This window comes from Lepidochelys kempii, chromosome 9 (assembly GCF_965140265.1).
Source record: "Lepidochelys kempii isolate rLepKem1 chromosome 9, rLepKem1.hap2, whole genome shotgun sequence".
In the NCBI taxonomy this organism is placed as follows: Eukaryota; Metazoa; Chordata; order Testudines; family Cheloniidae; genus Lepidochelys; species Lepidochelys kempii.
Window position 1 is genome coordinate 61,975,809 of NC_133264.1, and position 15,745 is coordinate 61,991,553.

General features: G+C 48.5%; 1 protein-coding gene across 3 annotated transcripts; it reads left to right on the top strand.

Annotated features, from left to right (window-relative positions):
- Nucleotides 1-217: 217 nt before the first annotated feature.
- Nucleotides 218-12,311, top strand: LOC140917569 (BTB/POZ domain-containing protein KCTD12-like). Of its 3 annotated transcripts, none has more exons than XM_073360686.1 (2): nt 218-292; nt 4,520-12,311. In XM_073360686.1, exon 2 carries the CDS (start codon nt 4,544-4,546, stop codon nt 5,420-5,422), a length of 879 nt encoding a protein of 292 aa, XP_073216787.1. In that variant the 5' UTR covers nt 218-292; nt 4,520-4,543; the 3' UTR covers nt 5,423-12,311. The 3 variants fall into 3 exon arrangements, with proteins under 3 accessions (XP_073216787.1, XP_073216786.1, XP_073216785.1); XM_073360685.1 differs by lacking the exon at nt 218-292 and adding an exon at nt 303-881; XM_073360684.1 differs by lacking the exon at nt 218-292 and adding an exon at nt 303-413.
- Nucleotides 12,312-15,745: the final 3,434 nt, after the last annotated feature.

Sequence of the window (15,745 nt, forward strand, 5' to 3'; positions counted from 1 at the left end):
GTATTGTCCTGCTACACGAAATTGCTCAGTAATAGAAAATCCTGCATCTTAAAGGGTCTGCTGGAATCTAGTGGCCCTGCATCGTCCAAGCGCCAAGAGTTTGTCCATCCCAGTTCCTGCGGGAAATAAAAGTAGCAAAGAGAGTGAATAACACTGCACGTGCTGCCCTTCCTCCCACTCTCTCTAGCTGTACAGGATGCAGCTCTTGCAATATGCTGGCAGGGAGTGAAGCGAGTGAGTGTGTCGTAAAAGGGGAGGAGAAGGGTTCGCTCAGCTTCCCAGCAATAAAAAGGTAAGCAGTGTGAGAGAGAGAGCAGGACAGGGAAGAAGAGAGGCTTGGAGCAGGGGAGGGCAGCCACAATACAGAGGCACTAGGAGGGCATACTGCACTGGCTACAGTGAAAGATTAAAAGGTAACTGATCTCCTAATCTCTCTGCCTTCCCTTTTGAGAGCATTGCTTCCCTAATGCTAAGTAGCTGCTGTAGTCAGAGAGGAAGGCGCTCGCTGGTTTCATTTCGAGGACAGCTTGCCAGTGGATGTTGATGTACAGCACCCCCAGGGGCTGGCGATTTGAAGGCGGCAGGTTGCCCTTTCCTCTGGCACGCCGGTTTTGTGTGCGCGTGGGTGGCTTTCCTCTTGTCTCTCTCACCTGGGAATGGATGGTCATTTTTTGGAGGGCAGACCAAGGCTGCTGTTTTAGGCTCGCTTGAGGGACCTGCTGGCAAGGAAGGATTGTCTGTCCCCGGAGGAATGAAAGCCACATAACGGGAGAAACACCAAAGAGCCCGAAGACATTGTCATTGCTTCTGCCCTTTGCCTCCTTTGCCAGCTTTGTCTGGGTCCTTGGCCACTGTCGCTTTGAAAGGGAGCAGCTGGAAAGGTGGGGATCAAGTTCTATATTGTCATTTGTAATGCATGACCGTCTCTCTATCCCAAGCTTAATTTGTAATGAAAGAGGTGCCAGGCTCAAGCAATTAGGTGCCGGGGCTCAAGCAATTTTTTTTACTTTCATAACTGATGCAGCAAGCCCAGAGGTGCCGGGGCTATGAACTGCCAAGCCGAGAGCTGCCAGGGTTCTGAACTGCCGAGCCCAGAGCTGTCCAGGCTATGAACTGCCAGGCCCAGAGGTGCCGGGGCTATGAACTGCCAAGCCCAGAGCTGCCAGGGTTCTGAACTACCGAACCCAGAGCTGTCCGGGCTATGAACTACCATTAAGCCCAAAGGTGCTGGGGCTCAGCCCTGGCGAGCCCAGGCACAAACAAAGCAATTTATCTATCTAGGTATCTGTCCCACAAATAGAGGGAGAGTATTGCTTTAGCACAGAATCGCTCCCCAATTAGCCTAATTGGTCATTTGTAAGCCGCCTGATCGCCTTAAAAATACTTATTAAATAATTGAAAGGCCTGGCAGCCAGCTGCTTTATAAAAAGACCCCGAGCTGGGACCGCACGTCCTCGCTAATCAGGGTCTTTCACACTCCACGGCACCGAAGTTACTTTGCATCAGTGTAAAGGGAAACGTTCCGCCAATGAGCAGAGCCTGGTTGTCAGAAGCAGCGTTGTCCCAACTTCTCCGGGGCATCACCTCCTCTGCTGCCCTTGTGGCAGGGGAGCGTGGGGCTCAGGACAGGGTCGCCTGGACGGGGCTGAGTTGCAGCCAGCCTCACCGGAGCAGGGATCTTAGCACCAGTCTTTGAAGTGGGTGGTTATTACTTGTTATGTCTGTATTGCTGCTGGCCGGCACCGGAGCAGCGGACCTGATCCTGCTCAGGAGAAGATTTTGCTGTTGAGTTGAGTGGGAGCAGGATAGGGCCCAGGGCAGAGTGTTTGGAAGTGTTCTCATGGGGGAAGGGAAAGATGCCATAGATTCCAGCAGTGCATGCGTTCCTATCCGGAGATGTGTGCATTGCACAAACTGGTAAAGGCATTAACTAATGCTCTCCTCCCTCCCTCCCTGGCAAAAAGAGGGACTGGAGTGACCTGGCCGGGGCTAGAAGCCTGCCGGTGGAGGAAGGCAGCTGTTAAAGGGAATTCTCACTTGTGGCTAAAGGAGCTTTTTTTTTTTTTTTTTACCTCTTCCCCTGTTTTCCAGACATCTGGATCCTGGAAATGGGGCTGCGATGCTCTGGATTTTGTACTTGGCTGGCAGCTTCTAATTGAAAAGCATTCTCTTAAGGTTTGCTCCTAAACCCCTTGAAGTCAGTGGGGGCCAAACCCTCATCTGGTGTAAATCAGTGCAGCGCCATTGAGTTCAGGGAGCTTGGGATCCAACTGTTACAGTGTGGTTGCAATCAGTGAAGTGACTATAAAAAGGGCCACACTCTGCTTCCTATCACAGCCGTATTAATGCGGAGGTGCTCCATTGCCTCCCTAGTGTACGGGATTTACACGGGGCTGAGAGCAGGATTCGGCCCCTAAAGTCTCTGTAACTTCCATAGCAAATGTGCTCACTTTACAGATCAGAAGCGTATTATTTTGGCATGCCGTTGCTGCAAGCTCCAGCTGTGCGGTAGGAATCCGGCTGTGCTCCTTCTGCCGGTGCTGCCATCGCCTGTAATAAAGAGTCTGTAATTGGCACTCTGCTGGCAGGGTTTGTTTTTGTTGCTGAATGAAATGCGAGGCGGACTCCTGCTTACTCTCTCGTAACTCCATCGGCTGTGCGGGGCTAAGAGGAGTAACTTGTGGTATTAGTAAAGTCAGCCGCTGTCACTCAAAGTCACAAAGGGCGCAGATCTGGAAAGTAAAAGGCGGCCAGTTGTTTTTACTTGGTCACCTTTCTCACCGTAGCTAGGTGTCATTGCAGAGGTCCCATTACCCATTGGAGAGCAGGCTAGGGGCTGTGGCTCTGGGCTCTGCACTCTGGAGGAGCCAAAGGAACTTTAAACAATTTTTTGGCATAATTTTGTTAGAAAACAATTAGAGGTGGAGCATGCTGCCAATCTCAGAGTTTGATTTGGATTCCCAAAGGGAGGGGGTCCAGAGAGCTAAGGGTTTGCTTTGGATCATTTCAGAGAGGGGGGATCCAACTGTCTATTGCGTTATGATCCTTTTGCAGCACTCTTGGGGACATTCAGACAGCAGAATTAGCCACTGGGGATTATACCCAACACAGGGTAATTCCATGGGTGCCATAAGGCCTGAGTGACAGCTTTATGTCACACCCCCTTGCAGCACACTGCTAGAGTGCTGCTGAGCTATGGCTATTCTTGACTGCCACAATGGCTCTTTCGGACTTATGAGCAGCCTGCCGTTGGTTAGAGCATCCCTGAGGCTGCTCTTAATTTACCCCAGGGCCTGGGCAGAGCCTAAGGCCAGTCCCAGAATATAGAGAGGCACAAAGGTTGTGCTCCCCACAAGCTCATGTAATGAGCATAGTTCAGCCAGAACTGATCATTAGATCTCTAAGGTATGTTGGTAAAGTTCAGTCTAGACTTAGATTTCAAACAATCCCCCCCCCCCCCCCCCCCCCGGAACGTTCCAGGGTATTTGGATGCTGGGTTTTGGTGTCAGGACCTTTAAAAAAAGGCATCCAGTTTGATATGGAAACCCACTTAAACCTTTACAGCTTTAGCATGTTTTGGGCTTTAGAATGTGTTTAGATTCCTAAGGCTAAATTCAGAGCTGGGGGGAGTTGGTGCTCCAGGAACTTCAGTGGAGTTGTGCCATCTTCTACCCAGTCTGAATTTGGTCATCATGTCTCCATCACACCCTCTTTGTGCCCAGAGCAGAATGAGGAGTCCAAAAGGACTGGCTATTTCTATGAGCCCAAGACACATCAGCAGCAGTTACACTGCCTGGGATAAATATCTGTGAGGAACACCACCAGCCCTCCTGCGTTAGGGCGCAAATCAACCATTCACTGCCTGGAGTTGTGTGGAACCCTACCCCATGGGTATAGTATTGCCCCCTTATGGGTGTTTTACTGCTTCCTCTGAAGCAGCTGGCATTTTCCACTGCCCGGTGCTGGGCCAGATGGGCCATAGATCAGATGCAGCGTGTGGCAACTCCTATTGTTCCTGTTATTTAAACAATACAGAATTTAATTGACTAATGTCAGCAAAAATGCTAAACTTCCCGCCCATGGAGTAAACTGCAATAACCCTCCAGGTAACAGCTGGAGGAACTAGATGGACTTAGAATATGTCCTGAAGGTCAACAGGTTGGGCCCCCTAACCTGTCAGACCATGGAAGGGAAGCCAAGTCTAGAGACCAGGATACCCTCAGTAATGATGTCCCACCTATCGTGCCACAGATGCTGTGATCCAGGGACTGTAGTAAATTGCCCCGCTGACCTCAGGGTCCCAGAGGCAAAGGGAAGAGAGGTGGAATCTCAGGCAGCCAGGACCTTAAGCATGTTCCTGATCCTGCAGTGCTTAATCATCTGAGGTACCCCATTGAAGTATCTCAGCTGGGTGAGGTCTGCAGGCCCAGCCCCATGCAGGCCTTGGTGTTGATAAGAGAACTGTGTTGCATTGCCTGGTGAGTTTAACATCACTGTGGACTGTTGCTTGCTTTTGCAGGTGGGAAGGAGGAGGTGGCTCACCATGGCCTTGGTGGACAATGCGAGCTGTGCCAAACCCAGCGATGAATTCCCTTTCCCAGAGATCATTGAGCTTAATGTGGGTGGGCAGGTCTACATCACACGCCACCTCACCCTGGTCAGTGTGCCTGGCTCGCTGCTTTGGGAAATGTTCACCCAGAAGAACATCCACTCCTTGGCCCGGGACAGCAAGGGCCGCTTCTTCGTGGACCGGGATGGTTTCCTCTTCCGCTACATCCTGGATTACATGAGGGACCAGCAGCTGGTGCTGCCTGACCACTTCCCGGAGAGGAACCGCCTGCAGCGGGAAGCCGAGTACTTCAAGCTACCAGAGCTGGTCAAGATGCTGTCTCCAAAGCTCAGCAAGCAGAACTCCATCGGGGATGACCCGTGCCAAAGTGACCCAGAGGAGCTGTCGCCCAATGCGGACATGGCCCGCAACCTTGCCTCTGCCAGCGCCGCCCTGACTAATGCCCCTGGGGGCTCCTTTGCCTCCAGCGGGGGCGGTGCTGGCCCAGACATCCGAAGGTCAGGCTTCATCACCATCGGCTACCGGGGCACCTACACTCTGGGCAGAGACAGTCAGACGGATGCCAAGTTCCGCAGGGTGGCGCGGATCATGGTGTGCGGCAAGACCTCGCTCGCCAAAGAAGTCTTTGGGGACACCTTGAACGAGAGCAGGGACCCTGACCGGCCCCCGGAGAGATACACCTCCAGGTACTACCTCAAATTCACCTTCCTGGAGCAAGCCTTTGACAAACTGGCCAATGCCGGCTTCCACATGGTGGCATGCAACTCCACGGGCACCTGCGCCTTTGCCCATGACCAGACAGACGACAAGATCTGGACCTCTTACACCGAATATGTTTTCTACCGTGAGTGACACTTACCAAAAAACAAACACCAAATGCCAACTCTCCCTCCCCACCTGCTGTGCTGGCTGTTTTCTGTAGAATTTAGACATCAGACCCTTGAACCTTGGTATTTTTCCTCCTTCCTTTACATTTGTTTTTCCAAGTTGAACCCTCTCTGACTTCCTCTTGTACTGGTTACTGAATAACACCAACCCCCTTCTCTCCAACTTCCAACAGTAGCTCCCAACCCTCCCTGGATCCTGGACTTGGCTGTTCTTGTACGGGGTGTGTGGGGGGAACAAATATCTTTGTGTTGGGGGCAAACTGCTCGGGGATTTTTGCTGCTGGATAAGCTCACCAGAGTTAACGAGTGAAGAGACACTGAGCAGAGCTGCAGCCAGGTTGTAATCAGAACCGATTCCCAGCCTCACAATGTGTATACCCAGGGAACGTGCTGTGTATGCTATACCTGATTTGCTGGGTGACTCGTGCAAGGGGAATACAAGTTCCATGTTATGGCTGGTAGAGGGAGCAAAGGGGAAAGAGATCCTGATACTGTAGATATATTGCCAATAGCCTATGTAAGCAGCTTAGCATTTAGACTGCCAGTGCTTGGAAAGGTTAGAGAGACAGAGACATGCCACACATGTTTACAGCTCTGGATTCAAAACATTTACGCTACCGTAACTGAGATGCTTCTTGATTCTTTGATATGGGCTAATAGAGAGAGACACACGCTCCTGTGTATATACCTGGGTAGGACAGGGGTGGGGGGAAGACCTTTCTGGTAGTTTCACACAACAGGGTGTATAATAGACCTTTAGGACAGTTTGATATCAGTGTCAAATTTACTTTCATCGTTCCGTCACTTAGAGTAGGAAGAAGGTAATCAGACTCCAGGAGGACCGGCTTTGATTGCTACAGGGAATGATATTCTGGTTTGCCCACAGCTACAACTATATATTTATAGATTAAAGAGAATCTTAGCTAAAAAGGAGGGGGAAAAAAATCTTTGCCACTTCATTAGCAACCTCTTGCTAGGTCTCTTTCTAATTGTGGCGCTCCACTCTCTGTTCACGGGCCTGAGGCTGGCTGGCTGCTGCTTTACCATGCCTGGGCCACATGTAATAAAGGAACAAAAAAGACCTGCTTTTGTGTTAATGGGCTGAGATGAAAGGCAAAAAAGCTGGTGCCCCTTTTTGACTGAAAGCACATGGAGCCGGAAATGATTCGTGTCTAGAGTGCAAGGATCTTAGAGTAAAAGAATCAGCCACGCAAAAGGCATTTGATGGGGGTAGGGGTCTGTTTTCTGGAGCATTTTTTTCTCTCCTTTGAATGCAGATATTGAAGATCTCCGCAATTAGAGAGTTCCCTTCCTACCTGGCCGCTTCCCTTGTGTTTTGCTCCAGCCCCATTCTCCTCCTCTTTGAACCTCCCTCTCTCTGCAACTGCACTTGTTAAATTATTACTAGGAATGAGTGTTACTGCTCATGAGAGAGATACCAATGGCTCTGGACTGAGGCATTCAGTCAATGGAAATTCTCCCATTGATTGCCAGCAAACAGGCTATGGATCCAACTTCATTGTGCAGGCAGGCACTGTGAAAGCTTCTGCCAGTGTGCTTTATGCCTGAAGCACCCCCTGTGATTGCAGTCCTCACACGGCTCTGGCAAAGCACCTCAGTCCTGAGGTTCAGTCCCTGCGATTCCAGACCTGGCTTTCCCCAGACAGCTCTACCACTGTCCCTCAATCCTGATCCACAGCCCCTGCTCCTTGCTAATCCAGTCCTGGGCTCCCACACAGCTCTGCCAAGACACCAGACCTGCAGTCCACCCTGCTATTCAGAGCCACTGCTGCTAGTTCAATGTGTGTGGTGTATGGGTGAGATAATCACACTACATGGATACTGGTGTGGGTGCAGATGTGGGTGGACTCCTAGTACTTTCTTAAGGGGGAGGGGGCTGTGAAATGTTCTAGAAAGAAGAAAAAAAAGCAAGAGTAGGGATTTGGGGTAAAAATAACAGCAAAATCTTCTCCATCCTGAAAACTCGTTGAAGAAGGGGAGCTATGAGAATTGTTTTTAAAATGGTGAGTGCTTCATGAGTCCAGAATTGTGCTGAGGCAAACACAGTTATCTACTTTTAAGCTCTGTTTTTTTTTTTTTTTAAATCTCAGAATCAAAAGGGTTTGTGTGTGGTGCAGGGAAGGGAGGGATGAGGCCAAGTGCAGGGGTGGAGGGCACAAGATCTAAATTAATAGAGATATGTCCATGTTTGTTTGCTTTTGTAATATTTAAACATTCTTCTAGAGCACTGGTGACTGGAGTTGATCAGAAAACAGAATTTTCATCCCGTGGGAAATACTAACATGTGTGGTGTTTGTTTTTGTCCCCCCACTGGTATGAAAAGTCAAAATCTCCAAATTTTTCATGGAAAGCATATTCCAAAATATTTCAGTCTGGAAGCATTGAAATGACCACATTAAAATGAAACGTTTTAACAAGGGTGAAACGATTGGATATGTGTCATATAAAATTAATATTACAACATACAAGACCAAGTGAGAATGTAAAAACAAAATAAAAGACTCCATTTGGAATCATTTTGCAACTTTTATGTCAAAAATTTCCTCAGAATTGACAAGTCCCCATGAAACATTTTGATTTCAAGAAAGCAGCATTTTCCAATGGAGAAACTGCTCCACTAAAAATATTTTATTTCAAACAGTGGAATCTTACTAGTGCAGAGAACCATAAGGTGGAACTGGCTAATCTAACCCTTCTGTAGACTTCCCACAGAATTTCATGGGGATGAAGAGTGAGACTTTCAACAGGAGATGGGCACGTTTGAAAACCCATAAGGTTGTTAAAAACGACTCTACAAGCCGATAGGATGTAACACAGAATGGGATCCTTTCTATAGGCTTTTTGAATGATACTACAGAAAGGAAGTAGCTCTATGTTAAATTCCAGAGCTGAACTCAGAAAATCCATTGCAACATTCTCATCCTTCATTAAATTCTTAGTGAGCAAATTCAGTGGGCCACGCTCAGCAAAGTGCAAAGACAAAATAGCAAAGTAAACGATGAAAGTAAGATGTGAAGATGCTTTCAGTATTCATCACCTAAGGAGAAAAGACACAGAGACAAAAGGTAATTTAAAAAAACAACACAGAATGAATGTTTTATTGACAGTTCCTCTTTAACAGGGTTTGTGCCTGCATTTCAGTGCAGTGTTTTAAATATTTAGTGGATGGCCTGGCAAACACTGCTGTTTCAGAGGAACCTGGAAAAACTCATCTAGACATGTTTGCTTACATTTTTCACGAGCTTTCTGCTCCCCTGCCCAATAAGGGAGATCTTTTGGAGCCAAAGCAAAATGAATTCTGGTCTCCTGATAGTTCCAGCAGCCAGGAAGTGAAATACCAGCCGAAGGACATAGCTTCATAGGAAGGCAGTATGTTAACAGAGCCTTGGAGACCTGGCTTCATAGAGTATACAGCCAGAAGGGACCATGTCTGCAATCATATAGACTGACTTGTTGCATAGCATAGGCCATGGGCCTTCTCTATATTAATTCCTGTTTGAACTAGAGCAGATATTTTAGAAAAACCTCCAATCTTGATTTTAAAACAGCCACCACTCAAGCGAGCTGGGAAACAGCAGGTCCACTTTGTGTAAAATTATGAAGTTTTGACATTTGTTTTCATGCTGATGCACACCAAAACTGAGACCTTTTGAAATGTTTTGCCAAAAACGAGAGAGAAAGAGAGCTCTACCCACCAATAGCGGTTAGGGTACTCATCTTAGATGTGAGAAGTTCAAGTTCTTGGATCTCCCATATCCCAGGTGAGAGCCCTAAGCACCAGGCTATTCTGGAGTGGATCTTTCTCTCTTGTTTTGACCTGTAATTCCATCCTGAACCTGAGATATCTTCCTGACTAAATATTTTTTGACACTGATATGTTTCTGTGAAAGACTTCAGTGTCAATGGAAAAAAGTTTTCTGACCAGCTCTGTTCTCCCTTGGTATGGTATCCCATTGGTTCATTACTCTTGCTGTTAAAAATCTGTGCCTTTATTGGTTCAAACTAGATTCTATTCCCAGCTCTGCCATTGTTTTGCTGGGTAGCCTTGGGAAAGCCACGTCACCACTCTGTGCCTCAGTTTCCCCATTGGTGTAAAATGGGGTCAATGATATTGACTTCCTTTATAAAGTATTTTGAGATCTACTGAGGAAAAGATCGAGGTAGTATTATTATCTCTTGTTATTTTGAACCCCATCTCCCTCAACGACTCCCTGAGCCGTTAACACAGCATGTAAAGAACTCAGATACAAATACCCATGCTCACCCCTTGTTAGTACTGTTGTCTCATTGGCTAATGGGAACATAATGAGCACAGGAAGCTTTAATAATTGCAAGGTGAGCCTTTCCCCATTAGAGCGTGACCTGTGCAAGGTGGAAAGCAGCCTGGTGATAAAGACTAATGCACACTTGATGCAGACAGACCCAGAATGATGCCTTCCTAGCCTACGAGTGGAGGGGAGAGTGTGGACATGGAGCTCAGATATTTTGCTGGGAAGGCTCCTGTCATGACAAGCAGGGGAGGTGTTTGCCACTTGAGGACTAAGGGCAGCTAGAGATCCAACTTCCACAGGAGGGGCCAGTCATTTTAATTGGGTGACTACGAAAAAAAATAACAATCAAAGGGTTATTTTCCTAAGCCAGCACCTCCCTTCCCCCTCCCTTCCTCGCTCCTTCCACCTCTCCCCCCACATGGTACTGCTCTTCAGGGCAAGGGACAATCCAATCCCCTTCCCCTCATCTGTCTTGCGCCCCAGGGCGTCCTCCGTGGTGCTGGTCTCCAGGGAGAGCTCTGCTCATGGCAGCAGGATCCCCTTCTGAACTTGGTCATGAGATTTAAAACATAGAGACATACCTGGGAAGTGGGCGATGTCCTGAATTTTAGGGCAGCCAGAGGGGGCACTGTGGTAGGAAGATCTCTGAGCACAGCAAGGCAGGGTTGGGATGCAATCCCAGGCACACCCTACCTGGCCTCTCCTAACCTCCCCTGCCTCCCCCACCAGATCCCAACTCCTCCCTCAGCCCAGAAACCAGTGAAGGGAGACAGGTCAAGGCCAGGGGAGGAGAGAAGCAAGCAGGGAGCTAGAGCTGGTGGCAGAGAGCTTGCAGGCAGGGAGTAGGAGGCTGGAGATGGGTTTGGGCTCTAAGAGGGGAGGTGGCAGTGGGTCAGATACAGCTTGAGGGAGGTAGAGGTAGGAGCTTCAGGGGAGGCGGTGCTAGACATTCATACTTGTTCTCAGTCTTCTAATGCTTGCTTGCCTCTCTGTCTGCTTGCTGGGTGTTATCATAGTAATTGCTGCAGCACCTCACATCCCAAAGGATATGTAGGGCTTTGCAATCCCGCTACATACTGGGCAGGCACCTCTGGGTGGGAAGTGGTTCCCCTTCTCCCTTTCCATGGTGACAGACCGGATTGAAGCTTGCCCCAGGCCACAAGGATCTATCATGCTATCATCCTCCTCTTAGAGGCTCAGTAGCAGTTCCTCCTCTGCGGATCTTAGGTGTCTGCAGGAGACGAAAGTTCCTCCGTTGCACCTGGATATGTACATGTAGGGAGCTCCTCAGTGTGAGTTTTTGGGAGCCTGGTGCCATAGAAAATGCTATGTGACCAGGCCATAAAGCTGTTCTACAAACTCCTGGCATTTTGGCACTATAGAAAACCTTATGCGTTAAGGGCCTGATGCAAAGCCCATTGATATAAATGGAACGACTATGAGAACATAAGAATGGCCATATGGGGTCAGACCAAAGGTCCGTCTAGCCTAGTATCTTGTCTTCTGACAGTGGCCGGGGCCTGATGCTTTGGAAGGAATGAACAGAACAGAGCAATTATTGAGTGATAAATCCCCGTCATCCAGTCTCAACTTCTGGCAGTGACAGGTTTAGGGACACCCAGAGCATGGTGTGGTGTCCTTGAACGTCTTGGCTAATAGCCATTGATGGACCTATCTTCCATGAACTCTATTCACTGCAATGGGCTTTCAATCAAGTACCTATAGATGTATAAATATTTTAGTGCTAAAGACCTATGCATATAACTTTGAATGCTCTGCTCTCTCTTTTCAGCATATAAACCTCTGTTGGCATGTATGTGGATGAAGGAGATTGACATTATTAATGCAGGTTTCAGAGTAACAGCCGTGTTAGTCTGTATCCGCAAAAAGAAAAGGAGGACTTGTGGCACCTTAGAGACTAACTAATTTATTTGAGCATAAGCTTTCGTGAGCTACAGCTCACTTTTTATCATTTCTTAAAAAAAAAAAAAAAGCTTGGTAATTCCTGACAAAATCTTTGTTGATTTAAAATTAAGGTTGCCGCATGACAAAATGGAGCCATTTACAAAGTCAACAACCCCCTCTAAGTATAGTAATGGACACATTTATGTACATTACCATAACTAGTTCTTTCCATGTGTTCCAGTGCTTAGGTTTCTATCAATTGCTTTTCTATCAGGGTTACATCATTCGCTACAGTTATAGTCATTATGCTGGAAATGCAGCTCCAGAGCAGTCATGTCTGACCTTCCCACCCTGAGGGACAAACGTATTATCTCAGAAATGTCAAGGGGCCACAATCAACACTTTCACTGTTTCCCTAGCTGCAGGCATAGCCAGTCGAGCTCCAACCCATGCCCTATCTGGGGCTCCCACAGCCAGCCAGTGAAACAGACAATGGACCAGCCAGAGCAGCTTTGTCATCCCTCTGCTGTGAGGCAGCAGGCACCCCGTGGGGGTGCCACTAAGTAGCTACAGGAGGGAAGTCACAGCAACTGCTCAGCATGAAAAGGGCTAATGAGATCCTTGGATGTATAAACAGGGGAGGAGGGAGGTTCAAAAGGATGTTGAAAAATTGGAGAGGGCTCAGAGAAGAACCACAGAAATTATTTCAGGGCTGGAGAAAATGTCTTGCAGGGAGAAACTAAACTTCAATCTGGTTAGCTTATCAAAATGAAGGTCAAGAGGGGCCTTGATTACAGTGTATAAGTTCCTTGGCGGGAGAAAAAATTGCAGAACTAAAGAGCACTTTAGTGGAGCCAGAAGAGAAAGGCAGAACAAGAACCAGTGGCTGGAACTTGACTCCAGCCAAATTCAAATGAGAAATAAGGCACAAATTTGTAACGGTGAGGGTGACTGACTGCCAATTGGGACAAACTACCCAGGAGAGTACTGGATTCTCCATCTCTTGATATCTTCAGATCAAGCCAGATGTGGTTTTGGAAGATCCTTTAGCCAAACATGAGTCACTAGGCTAAGGGCAGAAGTAACTGGATGAAACGGAAAGGCCAGTGCTATACAGGTCAGCCTCAATGATCTAATGGTCCTGTCTGGCCTTAAACTCTATGGATCTGGGACTTTATGAACATGCCTTACTCCCAGGAGAGCTGCTCTCAGGGCTGGAGGGGAAGTGGGGGGCCAGTTGGGGAAATGGTGCCCCATGTCCCTTCTCATGGTGACAAACCGGATTGAAACTTGCCAGTTTAAAAGCCCCCCGGGGGTGGGGGGCAGTTCAAGGACACAGTTTCAGTTCATCATCAAACACACTTTGTGTTCCTCACAGTCACCTTCAAGGGCCACAGTTTAGACCCTCAGTGGCCACAGGTGGCCTCCTGGGCATCGGTTGGGCACCCCTGTGATAGCGGGTGTGTGTTTCTAGGTACTGCACATGCAGTCTGTAGGGCCGTAATGATTGTAAGAGTGAACTCAGCTGATTAGATAGCCGGAGAAGAAGAAATAGGCCTCTCAGAATCTCCTATCACCACCGAGTGCCTTGTCCAGAGACCGACAGGGGGGTAGTGAATCTGGTATGTTGCTGGGATGGTCAATGGATGATGCATCTCCTGCTTTCCTGGTTGTGGAAGAACCAGCTGTGGTCCCAAGGGAGTTGGGTTTGGTGCAGGGTATCTTCTCAGTCCAACAAGGAGCATGTCTGGAGATAGCGGCAACCTCCCTTCCAGTGACCTGCTGCTTACACTGTAACTCAAGGTTTCCTTAGCCTGTGATAAAGCACAAGGATATGTGAGAGGAGAGGTGAGAGGGCTGGGGAATCTATTCATGTGTTTGTCCATTTAATAATAATCTTCCCTAGATCTCAAAGTGCTGTACAGAGCAGTTCAGTATCATTATCCTCCTTTCACAGATGGAGAAGCTGAGGCACACACAGGGAAAAGTGATTTGCCCAAGGTCATACAGCAGCAAAGCCAGAAATAGAGTTCAGGTCTCCTGATGCCTAGTGCAATGCTCTGGCTGTTAGGCCAAACTGTTTTCTTGGAACTACAAGCCAGGCTGGAGGCAGCAGCACTGCTGGGGCAGGGGTGGTGTCCAGCACATAGTGACGATATAACAGGGTGCCTCCCCTGTGTGCTGTGAAGTGGGGTGAGAGTGGTTGGGTGGGCTCAGTGCATCATCTCTTGGGAAATTTTTACCACTTGTCCGCCCGCCATTTGGTGCCATCTGCTCTCTTCCAAAAGCAAAGGTATTCACTCCTCAGCAGGCTTTCTAGGCTCCGCAGGGAGAAGCTGGGGTGAATCCAGTGCTCCTGGTGGCCAGTGTCACAAGTGCAACCTGTCACTTGATCCATCTGGGTAGGGCTTCTGGAGAAAGCTACCCCCGAGACACAGGCTGCAGTGAAGAGTTTGCCAATCTAGCCAACTCGACTTTCACAACGCTGCAAGAAATGTGCTTCTCCGTCCCCTAATGTCTTCCTAATTGCCATGATCATACTTACAGTCCTGGCCCTTTAAAATTCAGCCTGACCTGCAGCCAGGCTGTGCACCCCAGCTGAGCTCCATATTCCCTGGAATTTGCCCGCCCATGCAGAGGAATTCTAAAGGGCTGGGACTGTGCACCTCCAAAGCACTTTCCAAATGTGAGGCAAGCACCTGGCTCACTATCATTATTTCTTGTTTATAGATGGGGAAACTGAGGCACAAAGAGGCATAGCAACTTGCCTGAGATCGTACATTGACTCTGTGGGAGAGACAGGATAAGAACTAGGGGTGTGATCCAATCCTGTAGCACAGCTCACATTGATTTCAGTGTGGCCAGGATCCTGATCTGCAGCCTCCCTGCTATTCCAGTGCTTGGCCTCCCCTGTGCCAGCCTATGTTCACCCTGACTCATTTGTATGATATGAACACATTTTCCCTTGGGGTAAGAACGAGACCACCACAGGCATCGTGCTCCTGGCCACGGACAGATTTACTCTCCCAGCCCAAGAGGGGACTCCGGCTGGTGTGTTAACCCCCTGAGCCTCTCCAGAGTGGCAGGACTTTCTGGACAAGCCCAGAGCTAGACAACAATTTGTTGCCTGCACTAGTGATTTCTTTGCTCAGTACCAGCCTGCACTGGAGCATAGAAAACCTAAGTCAGTCCTGTGGTTCCTGAGCCTTTGCCTGTGATTGGATGATGCAGTTTGGCAGGAGGTAGAGGAATATGCAGCAATTACAGTGAGTAAACACAGCTCTTTGTAGAGCTCTACTGAGTGCCATAGTAACCCCAAATTCTAATCAGGGACATGAAAAGCCTCTTCTGCCTGCAGGATGAAGAGAACTGGGAGAGCGTTTGTATAGAAACCCAGATCACCTGTTTGATAGGGGGCAACAAGAGGGAATTTAGAAACCTGCCCCCCTCCCTTCAACTTACAAGCCTCAACTAAGGCTGACTTAGCCAGACCAAGAGGGTGATGGGAATAGTGCCGTGCCCCAGAAATGTGGGTTCTGATCAGTGTGACAACCAACATGAGTCTGAAGGTCTCAGGCTAAACTGTGTCGTGCTTTCGGCCACACCTCAAAACTATTGTACTCTGGCGCAATCAATAAAGGCAGATTTTCTGAAGCACCACAGGGGATTTAGGAGTGTGTCCTGCTGACTTTCTGTTGGATGAATGAGCTGAAATCCCTCTGGCATTTTGGAAAATCTTCCCCAGCCTGTCTCAAGTTCAGGTGAGGCCCAGGACTAGCCAAACCAGGATTCTGCAGCTCAGAGGCAAGGGACATTGGCAGAACATTTCAGGGGCATGTGAGCTGGGAAGAGGAGCTGCCCCAGTCTCTAGTCTGCAGCATCGCTGCCTTCAGCTAGGGCAGCTGGAGCCCCACTTACAGGACTGAAAAAAGCCACCAGATTCCTTTCCCCTCCAGGAAATATGATACATTTTCCTCAGGGCTGCACAGCACAGGTATCTTCTGAGCAACCCGAATGGACAAGCAGAGATTAATAATAGTCAGAAATGCAGTATGAAGTGTGAAGGCCATTTTCAAAGGGAGCTCAAGGGT

Coding starts and splice junctions, on each gene's coding strand:
- LOC140917569 (XM_073360686.1), top strand. CDS start 4,544: ATGGCCTTGGTGGACAATGCGAGCTGTGCCAAACCCAGCGATGAATTC.